Here is a 17,409-nt window from a genome sequence, read left to right on the forward strand (position 1 = left end):
TTTAAACCCCTTGGAAGTAAGAAGTCACCCTGCATGATAAGTTTAACTCAGGATTCTAAAGAAAAAGAACTGTACCTCAGTCAGGTGTTCCATCCTAAAACCAAAGCTGTAGAGCTGGTAAACTGACAGAGTCATTTATGGAGTAGTTGTGGGTATAAAATAAAGGGAGAAACTCTCTCCTTTATAAATTTTATGTAGACTATATTCTTACCCTACTGAAAGACTAGAAGTATTAAAAAGCACATTTGAAAATAAAATACAAATGGAGCTAGTCATTTTAATTCTGAAACACTGAAGCTATTCTTCCTTAAAAGATCTTTAATATGGCACAAGAAAACCAGGACAAAAAAAAAAGTAGCATTTTGCATCATGTAAGAGCTTTACTTACCACTTAGTTTTCAATCCCATAGGCTTTATTAATCAGTATGGTCAAAGAAGCATATTACATCTTAGAACTTAAAAAAAAAAAAATAACCTGTTGGCTAGGAAGGCATACCAAAGGAATCACCTTTTATTTCCAAATGAGGTGTTTTAAGGATAATAGAATCTATAAAATAGAATAAACATACAACAAATAGTGTAAAATATGCAATCTCTTTTTCTCCTAACCTTCTGCTGGGACTTCCATTTCTGTGCCTTCATTGCCCTCTGAAGAATGATGGCTTCCTAAAAAGAAAATAAACAACATATAATAAACCAATAAAAACTGACACTGAAAGATGAAAGAGAATCTAGGTAACAATGCAAACAATGTAAGACGTAATAAACATATGCAAAATGATTGTCTTACTCTTTAGCCATTAAGTCAAACAATGTTTTCTAATTCAGAAAAGAATACAACGCTTCTATTTGGAAGCTAAAAGAACTGTTTTAAAACGCAAATACAGAGCAGACCTAAGTAGGTTTGGGGATTTAATATTAGTTACTATAACTACATGATAAAACTACTAGATATTGGAATCTGAGGAAGTAGAATTATGCTTCAAGTACCACGCTCATCTGTCAGTGACACACATACACACACGGATCAGAGTAAATGCTTGCTGTGCTCAGACACTTAATTAACTCTTGTAAGGAAGCTCAGGGTTTGCTGTGGAAAACGTTTCATGCTTTCCATTTTCACTAGGGCGAAAGCCATGGAAACTCAATCCCCGTCATTTCATCAAAGTTGTACTTAAAGGAAACTCGTAAGTTAAAATTTAAGATACTACCTTTAGTCTCAAAAGCATTTTAAGTCAGGTAATATAATCTGCCTGCTTCTAAAAACTGGAACATAAAGCATGATCAGTTAGGCAGTCACAAGGTAAACAGGCTCATCCTACTAGAGCAGAAGTTTTACTCACGAAAAGGAAAGAAAGAATCTAAGACATCAGAGAGCCACTTAGGATTAAGAACGCAAGCTGCCCCCTAATTGGTATCCTCTGTCCTTAAAGATCTGAGCTACTAACATGGAAAAGATGGAAAAACATTGCCTTTAAGTACCAATACAAACATATTACCTATCAGTAAGAATACATCGCTTGAGGGGAAAGGAAGCAGATGCTCATCTATTTTGTCTTATCTATTGAGAACTAAGTTCAGAAGCTATACTAAAAGTAAGATCTAAGTTATAAACGTATTTTATCTTGATTTTTAAAGAGCAATGCTTACAGTCTGAAAAACTGTCATTTGGTGGCTAATATCCTTAAATTCAAAGTACCATACTGAGGTCACATCTTTTTGGTTCTCAGTATCTAGCTTTAGCATGTCACAATTATCTGGGGATTCTTTTCCATTTCCTTTACATTGTGAAAACTCACCAGAACTCAAAACTGTAAGTAAATCTAAAAACCTATACCTACGAGTCAATCTTTAATTCATTTTTAAAATATGCTTTCTCTACACACTTCCTTTCTCTTTCTTTAATCTTTTTTTTTTTGAGACAGAGTCTCGCTCTGTCGCCCAGGCTGCAGTGCAGTGGCCGGATCTCAGCTCACTGCAAGCTCCGCCTCCCGGGTTTACGCCATTCTCCTGCCTCAGCCTCCCGAGTAGCTGGGACTACAGGAGCCCGCCACCTCGCCCGGCTAGTTTTTTTTTTGTATTTTTTCAGTAGAGACGGGGTTTCACCGTGTTAGCCAGGATGTTCTTGATCTCCTGACCTCGTGATCCGCCCGTCTCGGCCTCCGAAAGTGCTGGGATTACAGGCTTGAGCCACCGCGCCCGGCCTCTTTTTTTAATCTTAATATTTGAATTTATGGAGCATTAAGTTCTTTGACTGTAAAAGTCAAAGAAAAAAGAGATGTGAGGTCAAAGGAATGAGAGCGAAACGACGAGGTCAGTAGGTAAAAAGGAAAATTTCAGCAAAGAATAACAGTTAAGATGATTGTTCTTGTAAGCAATAATTCTCTATGTCTTTTAAAATCCGAAATAAACAATTACATTTACATTATATGCTAAGCCTAAACCTAATACATCTTATGCACTCAAAGCCAGAATAGATAGAAGTAAACGCCATTACTAACAGCCTATGAGTATCAAGTTTGGGAACACTAAAAAAATTGCCAAAAAAGCAATCAACTTGAAACTTACAGATTAACAAGTGCTATTTCAGAATTCTTCTAAATACTAAGTATCAACATGACCTTATCAATATTCGCATCGCTAACCAATACAACAGTAACCTGGCTTCTGACTGTTCTGAGATAAGGTATAAATGTGTACTTTACCTTCAATAGGAAAGTGTGTCATGTACCCATTTCGAGATTCATTACTAGATTCACAAAAGGGAAAATTGATTTTGAAAAATTGTTGCTTGTGAAGTTCATTTATATGTTAAAAAAAAAAGGCCAATACATTTTTTTTTCCTTTTCCATTTAGAAAAGTAACACGATACTTATAAATATTAAAACACAGTCTGTGCAATATAAGGAAACATTAAATATGAGCAGTATGTGGGAAAATGGGAGTGAAAAGATTATACCTTGCAAAGGCTTCGATAAGGGCTGTTTTTCATCAACATCATCGGTTTCAGAAGGGCCTGCTTTGGGATACAAAGATAATACTTCAAAAGTAATCCCCCGCCCCCCCCCAAAAAATGTGGGATGACTTTAGTCAACAAATTTGGGTGAGATACATGGAATGGCCTTTTTATAAATAAAAAAGAAAAAAAAATTTTTAAAAAGACTGACAAAATGAGCAATGTCAATTCATGATCTTGGTGAATGGAAAAATGTAATCAGGTAAATTCATATGTAAACAGTCAAAAGAAATTTTGAAGATGACTGGACATATGGATTGAATGGGAATGGTATGTCTAAAATGGAAGATATGGGTTTTTTAAAACAGTACAATGTTTATAACAGTAAACTGTAACTTTTACTTCATACAGATTACAAATGCAGGTTTATCTCACAGGTGTATATGTTTCTTCTTTGGCAAAAATTTGCTTACGCTTTTGTCATACTGAAGAAAAATGCAGAACCAAATGTTATATACCTTCCTTAGAATCTCTAAAATAACGTAAACCATCTCCTTGCATCTCTACTCAAATAGAAATGTGACAAACTAACAGCTATTAATTCATTCTCCCTTTCTTCCAGCACCACGGGCATTTTTTTCTAATAAGGTTCTTTCCAAAACACAGAACGTACTCTGAGTTAAATTTAACTTCACAAACTGCTATATTTTGACAACACATTTACATGTTATCATCAAACTTTTTAATGATTAAAGTAGTAATAGTTTTAAAGTAGAAAACAAAACATTGTGTTTTCAATGGCTATTTAACATAAAACACATTTTGGCATTAATAAGACCACAAATCAGTTAACTATCTCTGAAGAGAACTGAGAAAACATCCTAAGTCGTTTGAAACGCTTCATTCATTAAAGCCTAAGAAATTTCACAAAGATGCACCACACTACACATTACAGGCAAAGGACACATCAGAGAAAAAAATCAATTGCATGAGAAATAAAGAAATCGTTTCTATTTAGAATCTCAAAGGAGAGAAAGTCTTTGAATGTAGACTCCTAAATTCAAATGCTAGATCCACTGCTTCCTAGTCTTCTGACTCTGAGTAAAACATACAGAACTCGTGAAAAGGAAGATGTGCTATTTACAGGATTTAAAAATGCAATGTTAGTGAAGGCTACTAATTGACCTCTAAGTACTGCTTTAGCTGCTCTTCACAAGTTTATGTGGCATTCTCGATATTCTGGTCTAAATATTTTTAATGAGGCCCTCATTAAGTCAATTATGAGCATGTTTCCTAGGATTCCCACTGTATTATGTTTTCTATTAATAATTTAATTTCAGTATGTTCAGAGAATTTATTAAGACTACCTGTGAACAAGTATACAGTCAATTTTTATAAATGATTCATGCTTTGTAAATAAACTTATTTCCTGGGTACATAGTTTTCTTTAGTTAGCTTAAATATATTAACTATAGTTAAAATATTCTATGTAACATATAAATGTTATAAAAGTATTCATCAGTTAGACATATATCATTGGTTAAAATCTCCCACATGACTGTACATATCTATAGAGACTTATAACTTGTAAATCATTTTTACTTTTACTTTGAGGATACATTGTTAGGCACATACAAACTAATGGTTGTTGTATCAACTTAGTGACTGATTCCTTTAAATATTACATAGTCTTATTCTACCACTGCTACTACTGTTTTTGGCCTCCAATATTGCTAAACTATATATTTTTTAGTTGATATTTACACAGCCTACCTTCATGTATCACTATACTTCCAAATTATTTTAATGTCACGTATTTGAATTTTATTCACCCTAAAAATGGTACTTGATTTTATTCACCCTAAAACATACTCCACCTCTCAAATGCTTGAGGTACCTACCACTCATTGAGAAAACCAACACATTCCCAACACTCACATTTGAATGCCACTATTTTACAGGAGCACTGAGGTGCACAGAGAAATATATCCAAGCCTATTTTGGAATACAAAAGGTTTTAGAAGAAAACATCAATGTCCTTATGTAAAAGAACGAAGAAATGAACTGTATTATAATCACACAGTGTAACTACCATGATGACATGATTAAATCTAGTTGTGACAAAATAGATAAATCCCAGCTGAGGCAGAGAATTGCTTGAACCTGGCAAGCAGAGGTTGCAGTGAGCTAAGATTGCGCCACTGCACTCCAGCCTGGGCGACAGAGCAAAAATCCATCCCCCACCCCCAAGAAAAAAAAGATAAATCTTGAAAACTTAAATTGAGTGACAGACTATACTCAACAACATATACAGTGTACCACTGTGTAAGCTTAACTCAGGAAGTGGCATATATAAAACAACAAGCATGGACATGCCACACACACACACACACACACACACACACACACACACACAGTCCTGCAAGAATATTTACGTAGTAAACCACAACATCACCATCAGGAAGGACAATTCTCAGTTTTCAAGATCATGGTCAACTTAAGAAGAATAGAGAGAGAAGTGGGAATTTGGGAAAGCCCCAAGAAGGGCTTCAATGAAATAGTTACACGTTACTTCTTGGAGAGAGGAGAGAAGAGACGAATACTATGGTTCCCTAAACCTGGGCAGATTGATACTATACTTTTAGGTTCTAAATATTTCATTTTAATAAAGCATGTTAGCGCCTGTAATCCCAGTACTTTTGGAGGCCCAGGCGGGTGGATCACCTGAGGTCAGGAGCTCAAGACCAGCCTGGCCAAGATGGTGAAACCCCATCTCTACTAAAAAACACAAAAATTAGCCAGGTGTGTCAGCACATATCTTAATCCCAACTATTTGGGAGGCTGAGGCAACAGAATCACCTCAACCCGGGAGGCAGAGGTTGCAGTGAGCCAAGATCGCGCCACTGCACTCTAGCCTGGGCAACAGAGTGCGACTCTGTCTCAAAAAACAAAAAACAAACAAAAAAAAAGAGAAATGAAGGCCTATGTCCACACAAAAGCTTGTACACAAATGTTCACAGTACCTCTATTTGTAATGGCCCCAAACTGGAAGAACCCAAATGGCTATCAACAGGCAAAGAGATGAACAAATTTTGACCCAGGCATACAAAAGAACACAAATTAACAATCAAATGGAATCTACTACCGATACATGCAATGCTGTGGATGAATTTGAATTTCAAAACAATCATGTGAAATCAAAGAAGCCACACTGCTCCCCGCCCCATGAAAATAGTCCACATTTTATTATTTCATTATAAGACTTTATAGAAAATGCAAACTAACCTAAAACAGAAAACAGATCCGTGTTGCCTGAATACTGGGCAGGGCAATGAATGACAAGGGGACACAGGAAACTTTTGGGGTTATAGATATTTCATTATCTTGGATGCAGTGAAGATGATGTATTAGGTATGTACATGGCAAAGCTAACCAGGTTTTTTTAAGTGTTTAATATACTATAATTACGCAGTGAGAAAAAATTAAGCTGAATATATCTGCATTTGCCTAATAGGTTTATTTTGCAACACTACAACCTGGGATTGAATTCTAAATTGTGCCACAACTTTTGCTCATCCTTTTAAGAACATGAATGGCTATTTTACATATCCCCTATGGATTGTCTGAGTCGATCTTATAGCCCCATTTTTAAAATGTTTTATCCCAGTGACTGAATTATAAATATATATGTTAATCAAGAACTGATCAATAAAATTCTATTTAAGAAATTAAAGCAATTGATGAGCAAATTTTAATTTTAACCACGAATAATTTTTAGAATGAAAAACTGCATTAATTCGAGTTACCTTGAATGTTATATTGATAATAATCAGGATCTTCTGATTCTTCCTTTACCGTCACAGCTGCCATTTCCAGGGAAATGCCTAGAAGAGCAAATGCAATGATATGATTGCATGTCAGAACTTTCAGCTAGATTGTGTAGGGATATCCTTGCTGCCCTCCCTATAAATACAGCAATGCGTATTTACTTTAAATAAAGACTTTAGGTCTTTGAAAAGACAAAAGTAGGTAGCAGAAGGTAAAAATCACCTATAATCCCAGTCAGTGCAAAATTTTAACCATTCATTAATATTCTGCAATTATTTGCTGCTCTTTTCTCCAGCAAATTCTTATCTTTAGAATCAAAGAAAATTTTGCCACACTCCCTTTTCACTTAATGTTAAAAATACTTTTATAAACAATTGAAATACACTTATAAACATCAGCTTTAATAACTCAGTATTCCAAAGGAGAGACAGCATCATGGTTAACAATTTCAATAACGAGATACATTGATTTTTTTTTCACCTAATAAATCCCTTTTATTACAAGGATTTGTGCCAGGGTACAAAGCACACCTTTCTGCACAAGGCTTTGTCCACAATTAGGACAGATGATTCGAAGCAGACCTTTGTGGCCAGATACAAAAGAGTATGTGTTGTGTAAATTCCACTCGTAGGAAGGTCAAAACAGGCAAAAGCAATCGATGTTATTAAAAAGCTGACTTGGCTGGGCGCGGTGGCTCAAGCCTGTAATCCCAGCACTTTGGGAGGCCAAGACGGGTGGATCACGAGGTCAGGAGATCGAGACCATCCTGGCTAACACGGTGAAACCCTCTGTCTCTGCTAAGAAATACAAAAAACTAGCCAGGGCGTGGTGGCGGGCGCTTCTGTAGTCCCAGAAGCTACTCGAGGCTGAGGCAGGAGAATGGCGTGAACTCGGGAGGCGGAGCTTGCGAGCTGAGAGATCCCGCCACTGCACTCCAGCCTGGGCGAAGGTGAGACCCGGCCTCAAAAAAAAAAAAAAAAAAAAAAAGCTGACTTTGGCCGGGCCGAGGCTCAGGACACGCAGACTCTGTCTCAAAAAAACAAAAAGGAAAGAAAAAGAAATGAACAATGCATAGGTGCACATACACGTTTCAGGCTGAAATATTCAACCACAGTCATACCAACCCTAACACGAACGAAATCGTGAGCTCTGACTTGGGCAACTTTGTAAAGAATATTTTCAACTCTAGAGAGTTACATTGATACACAAAGGGTATGCATCCCTGAAGCAACAAGCAAACAAAGGAGTTACTCCACTGCCTTCGATCACCAAGGGGAAAGTGTTTTGCTGCTACACAGTGGTGGCAGAGAACACTGCATCTGAGACCTCTGCGATTCTCTGGGCTAACTTAGCACTTTCATGTCCATCAGTAAAAGCGAATAGAAAATTACAGCTAACAACCGGGCACGGTGGCTCATGCCTGTAATCACAGCACTTTGGGAGGTCCAGGTGGGCGAATCACCTGAGGTCAGGAGTTCCAGACCAGCCTGGACAACATGGTGAAACCTCATCCCTACTAAAAATACAAAAACTAGCCGGGAGTGGTGGCACGCAACTGTAGTCCCAGCTACTCGAGAGGCTGAGGCATAAAAATCGCCTGAACCCAAGAAGCGGAGGTTGCAGTGAGCAGAGATGGTGCCACTACACTCCAGCCTGGGTGGTACAGCAAGACGAGGGAGGGAGGGAGGGAGGGAGGGAGGAAGGAAGGCAGGCAGGCAGGCAGGCAGGCAGGAAGGCAATAAATTACAGCATTACAGCTAACAAACAAGGCAGATCCACTGGGGATTCAGACCCTTCAGGGATAAAAATTTGGGTCACTCCAATCGGCTACAGAACCCCACACATACTGGCTGGGTGCAGTGGCTCACGCCTGTAATCCCAGCACTTTGGGAGGCTGAGGCGGATGGATTACCTGAGGTCAGGAGTTCAAGACCAGTCTGGCCAACACGGTTAAACCCCGTCTCTACTAAAATAAATAAATAAATAATACAAAAATTGGCTGGATGGCACACGCCTGTAATCCCAGCTACTCGGGAGGCTGAGGTGGGAGGATCACTTGAACCTGAGCCGCGGAGGTTGCGGTGAGCCGAGATCGCACGACTGCGCTCCAGGCTAGACGACAGAGTGAGACTTCGTCTCAAAAAATATAAATAAATAAAGTAAAAGGTAAATCCAAAAAAAAGTCTGGTAAGCTGCAGAAGCGTAGACTGTGGCCACTATGCCTACCCTCTTCCTTGTCTGTTACAAATATGTTTGTGTAAAGATTATGCGTTTACATATACTAACTATTCTCTTCTGTGCAGTAGTATTTCACAATAGTTTGGTTGGAGGTTTCCTTTCCATTTGTCCATTAGACTAGAGATTACTCAATTAGGTTTGGGCTGCATTTAAAGAGCAGGTAATATAGCTCGCGACTTTTAAGTCAGTCTCCCAGCGATGGGTGTGACTGCTGGAACACTGTGTCTCCCCATTTTGAGGAGAGGGTAAAAATGGATTTCTTTGTAGGAAGTCAAATTACATCTCTTTAGATGGAAGAGTTGTCTCGTTGTTGTACAGAAGGTCAAATGTGCAGGGAAGGGTGTGTATATATGCTGAGTAGCCAAAGAGAACAGCCTGGGCCAGCCGCAAAACTGATGTCTCTCAGTTGCAAACCCATCCTCTGGGTTTCTGCTGAAGCTTGAGTTCTGCACAGCAGCTGCCTCTGTGTGAGTCTCTGCCACAAGGATACACTACAGAGAGACAGGCTAGAGGAGGGGAAGGGATCTGGGCCTTCCTTTTGGCTTCTTGTCTGCATTCTCATCCCAAAAAGGTGACTCCTCAGTATCCTCAATCAGCCTGGCCAAAGCAGGCCCTCCCATCACAACAGCTGGGCCTGGTTGGCAATGTCTCTGACACTACCAGAAGCAGCCTCGCCATGCCTGTCAGCCACCAGCACCAGCCAAACACTACCCCACCTCAGAAGTCAGATGGAAAGCTGACGGGGTGGCAGTCACTGCCTAGAATTGTTCCTTAAAGAAAACCTTAGGCCGGGCGTGGTGGCTCACGAGGTCAGGAGATCGACACCATCCTGGCTAACACGGTGAAACCCCGTCTCTACTAAAAATGCAAAAAGTTAGCCGGGCGAGGCGGCGGGCGCCTGTAGTCCCAGCTACTCGGGAGGCTGAGGCAGGAGAATGGCGTGAACCCGGGAGGCGGAGCTTGCAGTGAGCCGAGATCGCGCCACTGCACTCCAGCCTGGGCGACTAAGCGAGACTATGTCTCAAAAAAAAAAAAAAAAAAAGAAAACCTTAGTATTCTCCTTTAGGTTACAAAGTTAAACAACTTTATAACTAGTTAACAATCTTTTTTTTTTTTGAGACGGAGTTTCACTCTTGTTGCCCAGGCTGGAGTGCAATGGTACGATCTTGACTTAATGCAACCTCCACCTCCTGGGTTCAAGCAATTCTCCTCCCTCAGCCTCTTGAGTAGCTGGGATTACAGGCGCCCACCACCATGCCTAGCTAATTTTTTTGCATTTTTAGCAAAGACTGGGTTTCCCCATGTTGGCCAGGCCAGTCTCGAACTCCTGACCTCAGGTGATCCACTCACCTCAGCCTCCCAAAGTGCTGGGATTACAGGCGTGAGTCACCGCACCCGGCCAACAATCTTTATGTTAAATTTTCTCTGTTCCAATAACTGATATGGTTTCTGTCTCCTGACTGCACCCTGGCTATAAATGTAAATAAAATCTTATTTGGAGGATAAATTAAGAATATAAAGATGCAAAGTGTAAAAGAGAAAACAGAAACCTATAATGATGCTGATGCGTACATAAAGACAGTTGAAAGAATTCGATTAAATACATGGGGTTTCCCAATTCAGCATGTTTCTTTTTGGAAGCAAACTAAATATTCAGGAGATGAATACATGAATTAAGGGGAAAAATTTGCAAAATGATGATTTTTTTTTGGCACAATCTACTAAAAACTACACAAAAATGTGAGATTTCCTATGGAGTGAAAATAAAGAAAAAAGAAAAACCTTCTGTAAAACCAGCAAACAGTGTAAAAGACTCAAATACCTTTTCCAAAAAAGGATAATTCAACACTTTTCTTGCAGCTCTCCCAAAATACACTTACACACATAGAAGCTCTCATTCACATGCACGCACACATGTTAACACCCCCTTGCCGCCTCCCCAAAAACTCATTCGAGATGCCCTTAGACGGGGTCAAGCGGGGTAGGTGGCTGCCCAGAAAGCATGGCAGAATGAGAAGGCTGACGAAGGGCCGGGAAAGGGGCTGGGGAAGCTGCCGAGGGCCTGGGCAGACAGAGGGAGATGAGGGGGCCAGCAGGATGGTGACAGCCCACTAAGGAGCGTCTCGTGTGAATAAGGGGCACAGGGCCGAGCAGCGGGAGGCTTGACAGTGGCACTGGGATACAGAGTAACACTGGGGAAATGAGGAAATAAATAAATATGCTGAGAACATCTGGGTGCCATGGTTCTAGGACAGAACCGAATTATAAACAGGGGATCGGGCGCACTGGCTCACACCTGTAATCCCAGGACTTTGGGAGGCTGAGGCGGGTGGATCACTTGAGGTCAGGAGTTCAAGACCAGTCTGGCCAACCTGGCAAAACCCCGTCGTACTAAAAATATAAAAATTAACCAGGCGTGATGGTGCATGCCTGTAATCCCAGCTACTCGGGAGGCTGAGGTGGGAGAATTGCTTGAACCCACAGGCAGAGGTTGCAGTGAGCTGAAGTTGCAAGACTGCACTCCAGCATGGGTGACAAAGCAAGACCCTGTCTCAAAAAATAAATAAACAAATAAATAAGGAATTAAATAGCACTTTTATTTGAGAATTGAAAATGGTCTCCTTGGAGAGTGGAAAATGGGAGTGCAGAGGGAAGGAGGAGACGAAGGTGGCATTCTATTGATTTTTGTAAAAAGCACTACAGAACAGCCGACCTCTTACATTATATGTCTGTATAACTGGAAAAGAAGACAATACATTTTATCTACAAACATGTGTAACTGGCAAAGAACTCTGCCTACCACTTACTGAGCAAATTACCTTTCTGGGTCTTAATGTGATAACATTAACAAATAGTGTCACAGTTGGAATACATTAGTAGTGACTGCCTCTTTCTTATCAAAACAAAGCAATAATTGAGTCAAACTATAACCTTCTACACTAAGGGAAAGTCTTCCTTAATTTCACCATTGACTCTAAAAGCACTAGTACGTACCAGAATCTTCTGTGGGTTCAGTTTTCACTTTGATGGGACCACAACTGCAAGGAGAAGAAAGCCCTGATCAAGCCATGTGCTGGTGACAGTCACTCCCACAACATTCAAAGTCTCTGGGTCTCAAAGTGTAAGATCCCTCCCTTGACCAAGGCAGGTGCCAACCTGACTCAGCTTAAAACTGGCATATTTATTTCTTGCATAAATAAGAGTTATTAGGCCGGACGCAGTGGCTTACGCCTGCAATCCCAACACATTGGGAGGCCGAGGCAGGTGGATCACAAGGTCAGGAGTTCAAGACCAGCCTGGCCAATATGGTGAAACCCCGTCTCTACTAAAAATACAAAAATTAGCCGGGTATGGTGGCGCTTGCCTATAGTCCCAGCTACTCAGGAGGCTGAGGCAGAAGAATTGCTTGAACCCAGGAGGCGGAGCTTGCAGTGAGCTGAGATCATGCCACTGCACTCCAGTCTGAGTGACAGAGGGAGACTCTGTTTCCAAAAAAAAAGTTATCAACTGAACTTAGGACTTCAATTTCTATCTATCTTTTGGGGAAAAAAGTACTATAAAATACTACAGAGTAGCATATTAAGAGTTATAGGGCCAGGCGCGGTGGCTCACGCCTGTAATCCCAGCACTTTGGGAGGTGAAAGCGGGTGGATCACCTGAGGTTAGGAGTTCAAGACCAGCCTGGCCAACATGGTGAAACCTCGTCTCTACTAAAAATAGAAAAAAATTAGCCGGGTGTGGTGGCACATGCCTGTAGTCCCTGCTATTTGGGAGGCTGAGGCAGGAGAATCACTTGAACCCAGGGGAGGGGGAAGTGGAGGTGGCAGTGAGCTGAGATCACGCCACTTCACTCTAGCCTGGGCAAAAAGAACAAAACTCCATCTCAAAAAAAAAAAAAAAAAAGAGCTATCAACTGAACTTAGTACTTTAATTTCTATCTATCTTTTGGGGAAAACAGTACAATACAATACTACAGAATAGCATATTAACTTCCAAATACCACTCTAAGGCCAATTCACAGTGTGACCAATGCCGCTGGCTTTTCCCAAGAACTCTACTATTCAGAAATACCAAGTCAAAGAGGGCATGTTCACAAGATCTCCAAATGATATCCTTACCTATTAAACTTTAAGATGTGTGACATAAGGCCTTTTTAATATTCTAATATTTCAATTATCTAACAACTAAAACTTTTTGAGATGTGGGAGTTAAACAGCAGTAATGAAATTAGGTTTTACCTTCCACCTGGAGATAGTATCGACCTGTCAGCATCTGTTACCATCACACGACCACCTACGTACAAAAAAAAATTCGCGTTAGTTTTGCAACATTTCAAATATAATACTTCTAAAGCCTTTAAATATAGAATGAATGGGGTAGAACTAGGCTTTGCAGCTCTGGATCACACCAGAACAAACACTGCTTTTCATCCCTTCACCCAACCACACCCTCCTTGAATGAAAAAGCTCTATTTTCATCAGTGAGAGAAATGCAGACACATACCATTTGTCTAGTAAGATGGAATATGGAGAATATGACTCTGCTGACGTATAAATGACGATACACATTTTTCTTTTTCTTTTTTTTTTTCTTTTTTTAGAAACAGGGTTTTACCCTGTTGCCCAGGCTGGTGTGCAGTGGCATGATCATAGCTCACTGCAGCCTCCAACTCCCGAGGATCAAGCAATCCTCCTACCTCAGCCTCCTGAACAGCTGGGACTACAGGAGCATGCATTACCACTCCCAGCTAATTGTTTTCTATTTTTTGTAGAAATTAGATCTTGCTATGTTGCCCAGGCTGGTCTCAAACTCCTGGACGCAAGGGAGACTCCCACTGTGGTCTCCCAAAGTGCTGAGATTAGGTTGGGCGCGGTGGCTCACACCTGTAATCCCAGCACTTTGGGAGGCTGAGATGGGTAAATTGCTTCAGGTCAGGAGTTCGAAAGCAGCCTGGCCAACATGGTAAAACCCCATCTCTACTAAAAAATATAAAAATTAGCTGGGGGTAGTGGCAGGTGCCTGTAATCCCAGTTACTCGGAAGGCAGAGGCAGGAGATTTGCTTGAACCCGGGAGGTGGAGGTTGTAGTGAGCCAAGAATGCGCCACTGAACTCCAGCCTGGGCGACAGAGCAAGACTCCATCTCAAAATAAATAAATACATAAATAAAAATAATAAAAAAACTTTTAAGTCTAAAATTTAACATAAACATGACAAATATTTCTCCTTCTTAAAAGAGATTTACACAAAAATCCTACCACTAACATCATAGCTCATGGTCAAAATCCTTTCCTACTAATATCACAAGATGATGTCTGCTATTACCAATGCTGTTTGACATTTATATTCTAGCCAGAGCAACAAGAATAAGAAATAAGAGGCACTCAGATTGCAAAGGAAGTGGTAAATTGTCTTGATTCTCACACAACTTGATCTCCTACATAGAAAGTCCAGAAATAAACATAGGGTCAAATGACTTTCAACAAAGATGACAAGGATATCCCGAGGGAAAGGACGGTCTTTTCAGCAAATTGTCCTGGAATCAAAGGATATCCACGTGCAAAAAGATGAATTTACACCCTTACTTTGTGCAATATACAAAAATGACGTCAAAATGAACCATAGATCTAAATATAAGAGCCAAAGCTATAAGACTTGCGGAAGAAAACATAGAAGTCAAATCTTCATGCCTTTGGGTTATGCAATGGTTTCTTTTTTTTTTTTTTTTGAGACGGAGTCTCGCTCTGCCGCCCAGGCTGGAGTGCAGTGGCCGGATCTCAGCTCACTGCAAGCTCCGCCTCCCGGGTTCACGCCATTCTCCTGCCTCAGCCTCCCGAGTAGCTGGGACTACAGGCGCCCGCCACTGCGCCCGGCTAGTTTTTTGTATTTTTTTAGTAGAGACGGGGTTTCACCGTGTTAGCCAGGATGGTCTCGATCTCCTGACCTTGTGATCCGCCCGTCTCGGCCTCCCAAAGTGCTGGGATTACAGGCTTGAGCCACCGCGCCCGGCTATGCAATGGTTTCTTAAACATGAAGTCAAAAGCATAAGTGAGGGCCGGGCGCAGTGGCTCATGCCTGCAATCCCAGCACTTTGGGAGACCGAGGTGGGCAGATCACCTGAGGTCTGGAGTTTGAGAACAGCCTGACCAATATGGTGACACCCCATCTCCACTAAAAATACAAAAGCTATCCGGGCATGGTGGTGGGCACCTGTAGTCCCAGCTACTCAGGAGGCTGAGACAGGAGAATTGCTTGAACCCAGGAGATGGAGGTTGCAGTGAGCTGAGATCACGCCACTGCACTCCAGCCTAGGTGACACAGTGAGACTCTGTCTCAAAAACAATAACAACAACAACAACAAAAAAGCATAAGTGACAAAAGAATAAACTGGTTTTTATCAAAATTTAAAACGTTTCTGCCTCAAAAGATACTACCAAGCAGGTGAAAAAGACAAGTTACACAGTAAGAATAATGTAGATTTATTAGAATTGGAGAAAATATTCCCAAATCCTGTACTCTAGCCTGGATAACAGAGTGACACCAATCGCAAAAAGAAAAAAAAAAAAAATTTAACAAATCATCAATTAGGGACTTATATCAAGACTATATAAAAAACTCTTAAGACTCAATAATAAAAAGACAAATAAACGCAATTTTTAAATGGGAAAAGGACCTAAAAGGACCTAAATAGATATTTATCCAAAAAATATGTATGGATGACCAATAAGCACAATGAAAGATAACACAAGCCTGTAATCCCAGCACTCTGGGAGGCCGACGCAGGTGGATCACTTGGGCTCAGGAGTTCCAGACCAGCCTGGCCAACACGTAAAAGCTTTTCTCTACCAAAAAAGGTTCAGAAATGAGCTGGGTATGGTGGTGCACGCCTGTAGTCCTAGCTACTGAGAAGCTGAGGCAGCAGGATTGCTTGAGCCTGGGAGGTTGAGGCTGCACTGAGCTGAGATGGCACCACTACACTCTAGCCTGGGCAACAGAGTGAAAGAAGGTAAAAGATAACACAACATCAACAATCACTAGAGAAATTTTAAAAAGTCAAACAAAAATGAGATACCACATCATACCTATTACAATGGCTAAAATCAAGAAGTAAGTTGGCAGAAATGTGGGGGTAACCCTCCTATCCTGCTGCTAGAGTATAACACGGTATAGCCACCTTGGAAAACAGCTTGTCAGTTTCTTCAAAGTTCAGTGTAGCAGGGTGCGATGGCTCACGCCTGTAATCTCAGCACTCTGGGAGGCCTCCCTTGATCATGAAGTCAAGAGATTGAGACTATCCTGGCCAACATAGTGAAACCCTATCTCTACTAAAAATACAAAAATTAGCCGGGCATGGTGGCGCGTGTCTGTAATCCCAGCTACTTGGGAGGCTGAGGCAGGTGAATCTCTTGAACCCAGGAGGCGGAGGTTGCAGTGAGCCGCCAAGATCGTGCCACTGCACTCCAACCTGGTGACAGAGTGAGACTCCATCTCATTAAAAAAAAAAAAAAAAAAAAAAAAGTTCAGCGTAAATTTACCCTATTCCTAGTAATTGCACTCCTATGTAAATCCAAGAGATATCAAGGAATATGTCCAGACAAAAACTTGCTCAAGTATGTTCACTGTAACATTATTCCCAATACCCAAAGGTAGAAACAACCAAAATATCTATAAACTGATGATTGGATCAACAGGCGGTATATGTTCCTGTCATAGAATAATTAGTGCTCAGCAATAAAAAGAAACTACGGATACACCCATCAAGCTCAATGAGCCTCGAGTGAATGATGCTCAGTGTAAAAAGCTCATTTCAATAGGATACATACTACATATTCCATTTCTACAACATTCATGAAATAACAGAGGGATGATGAAAACATCCCAAAATTAGACTGTGATGAAGGATGAAAAACCCTTAAAAACATTTTAAGACTGTAAATCTACTATTAGTGAATTATATACTTAAGACAGGTGAATTTGGCTGGGCGCAGTGGCACATGCCTGTAATCCCAGCACTTTGGGAGGCTGGGGCATGTGGATCATTTGAGGTCAGGAGTTTGAGATTATCCTGGCTAACATGGTGAAACCCCAATCTCTACTAAAAATACAAAAAAAATCAGTCAGGCGTGGTGGCGCACACCTGTAATCCCAGCTACTCTGGAGACTGAGGCAGGAAAATCACTTGAACCTGGGAGGCGGAGGCTGCAGCGAGCTGAGATCACACCACTGCACTCCAGCCTTGGCGACAGAGCAAGACTCCGTCTCAAAAAGATAATAATAAAATAAGACAAGTGAATTTTATGGTGTATCAATTATACCTCAATAAATCTGCTAAAAAATTAATCTTTTCACCACAATGAGAATAAAACAAAGGTTAATAGAAAATACAATG

At 40.7% G+C, this 17,409-nt stretch overlaps 1 protein-coding gene across 12 annotated transcripts in view; it reads right to left on the minus strand.

The window, feature by feature from the left end:
• The window catches only part of GTF2I (general transcription factor IIi), a 117,459-nt gene that overhangs the window by 45,883 nt on the left and 54,167 nt on the right, over positions 1 to 17,409 (minus strand). For 6 of the 12 annotated variants that reach the window (XM_031665460.1, XM_031665458.1, XM_031665459.1 and 3 more), the window contains exons 7-11: positions 13,261 to 13,315; positions 12,017 to 12,060; positions 6,763 to 6,840; positions 2,960 to 3,019; positions 610 to 666 (exon numbers count right to left, since the gene is read on the minus strand). In XM_031665460.1, coding sequence (XP_031521320.1) covers positions 610 to 666; positions 2,960 to 3,019; positions 6,763 to 6,840; positions 12,017 to 12,060; positions 13,261 to 13,315 — 294 coding nt within the window. The remainder of the gene's footprint in view (positions 1 to 609; positions 667 to 2,959; positions 3,020 to 6,762; positions 6,841 to 12,016; positions 12,061 to 13,260; positions 13,316 to 17,409) is intronic. The other 6 variants (XM_021935759.2, XM_031665461.1, XM_031665464.1 and 3 more) reach the window with 2 other exon arrangements.

This window comes from Papio anubis, chromosome 4 (genome assembly GCF_008728515.1).
Source record: "Papio anubis isolate 15944 chromosome 4, Panubis1.0, whole genome shotgun sequence".
Taxonomy (NCBI): domain Eukaryota; kingdom Metazoa; phylum Chordata; class Mammalia; order Primates; family Cercopithecidae; genus Papio; species Papio anubis.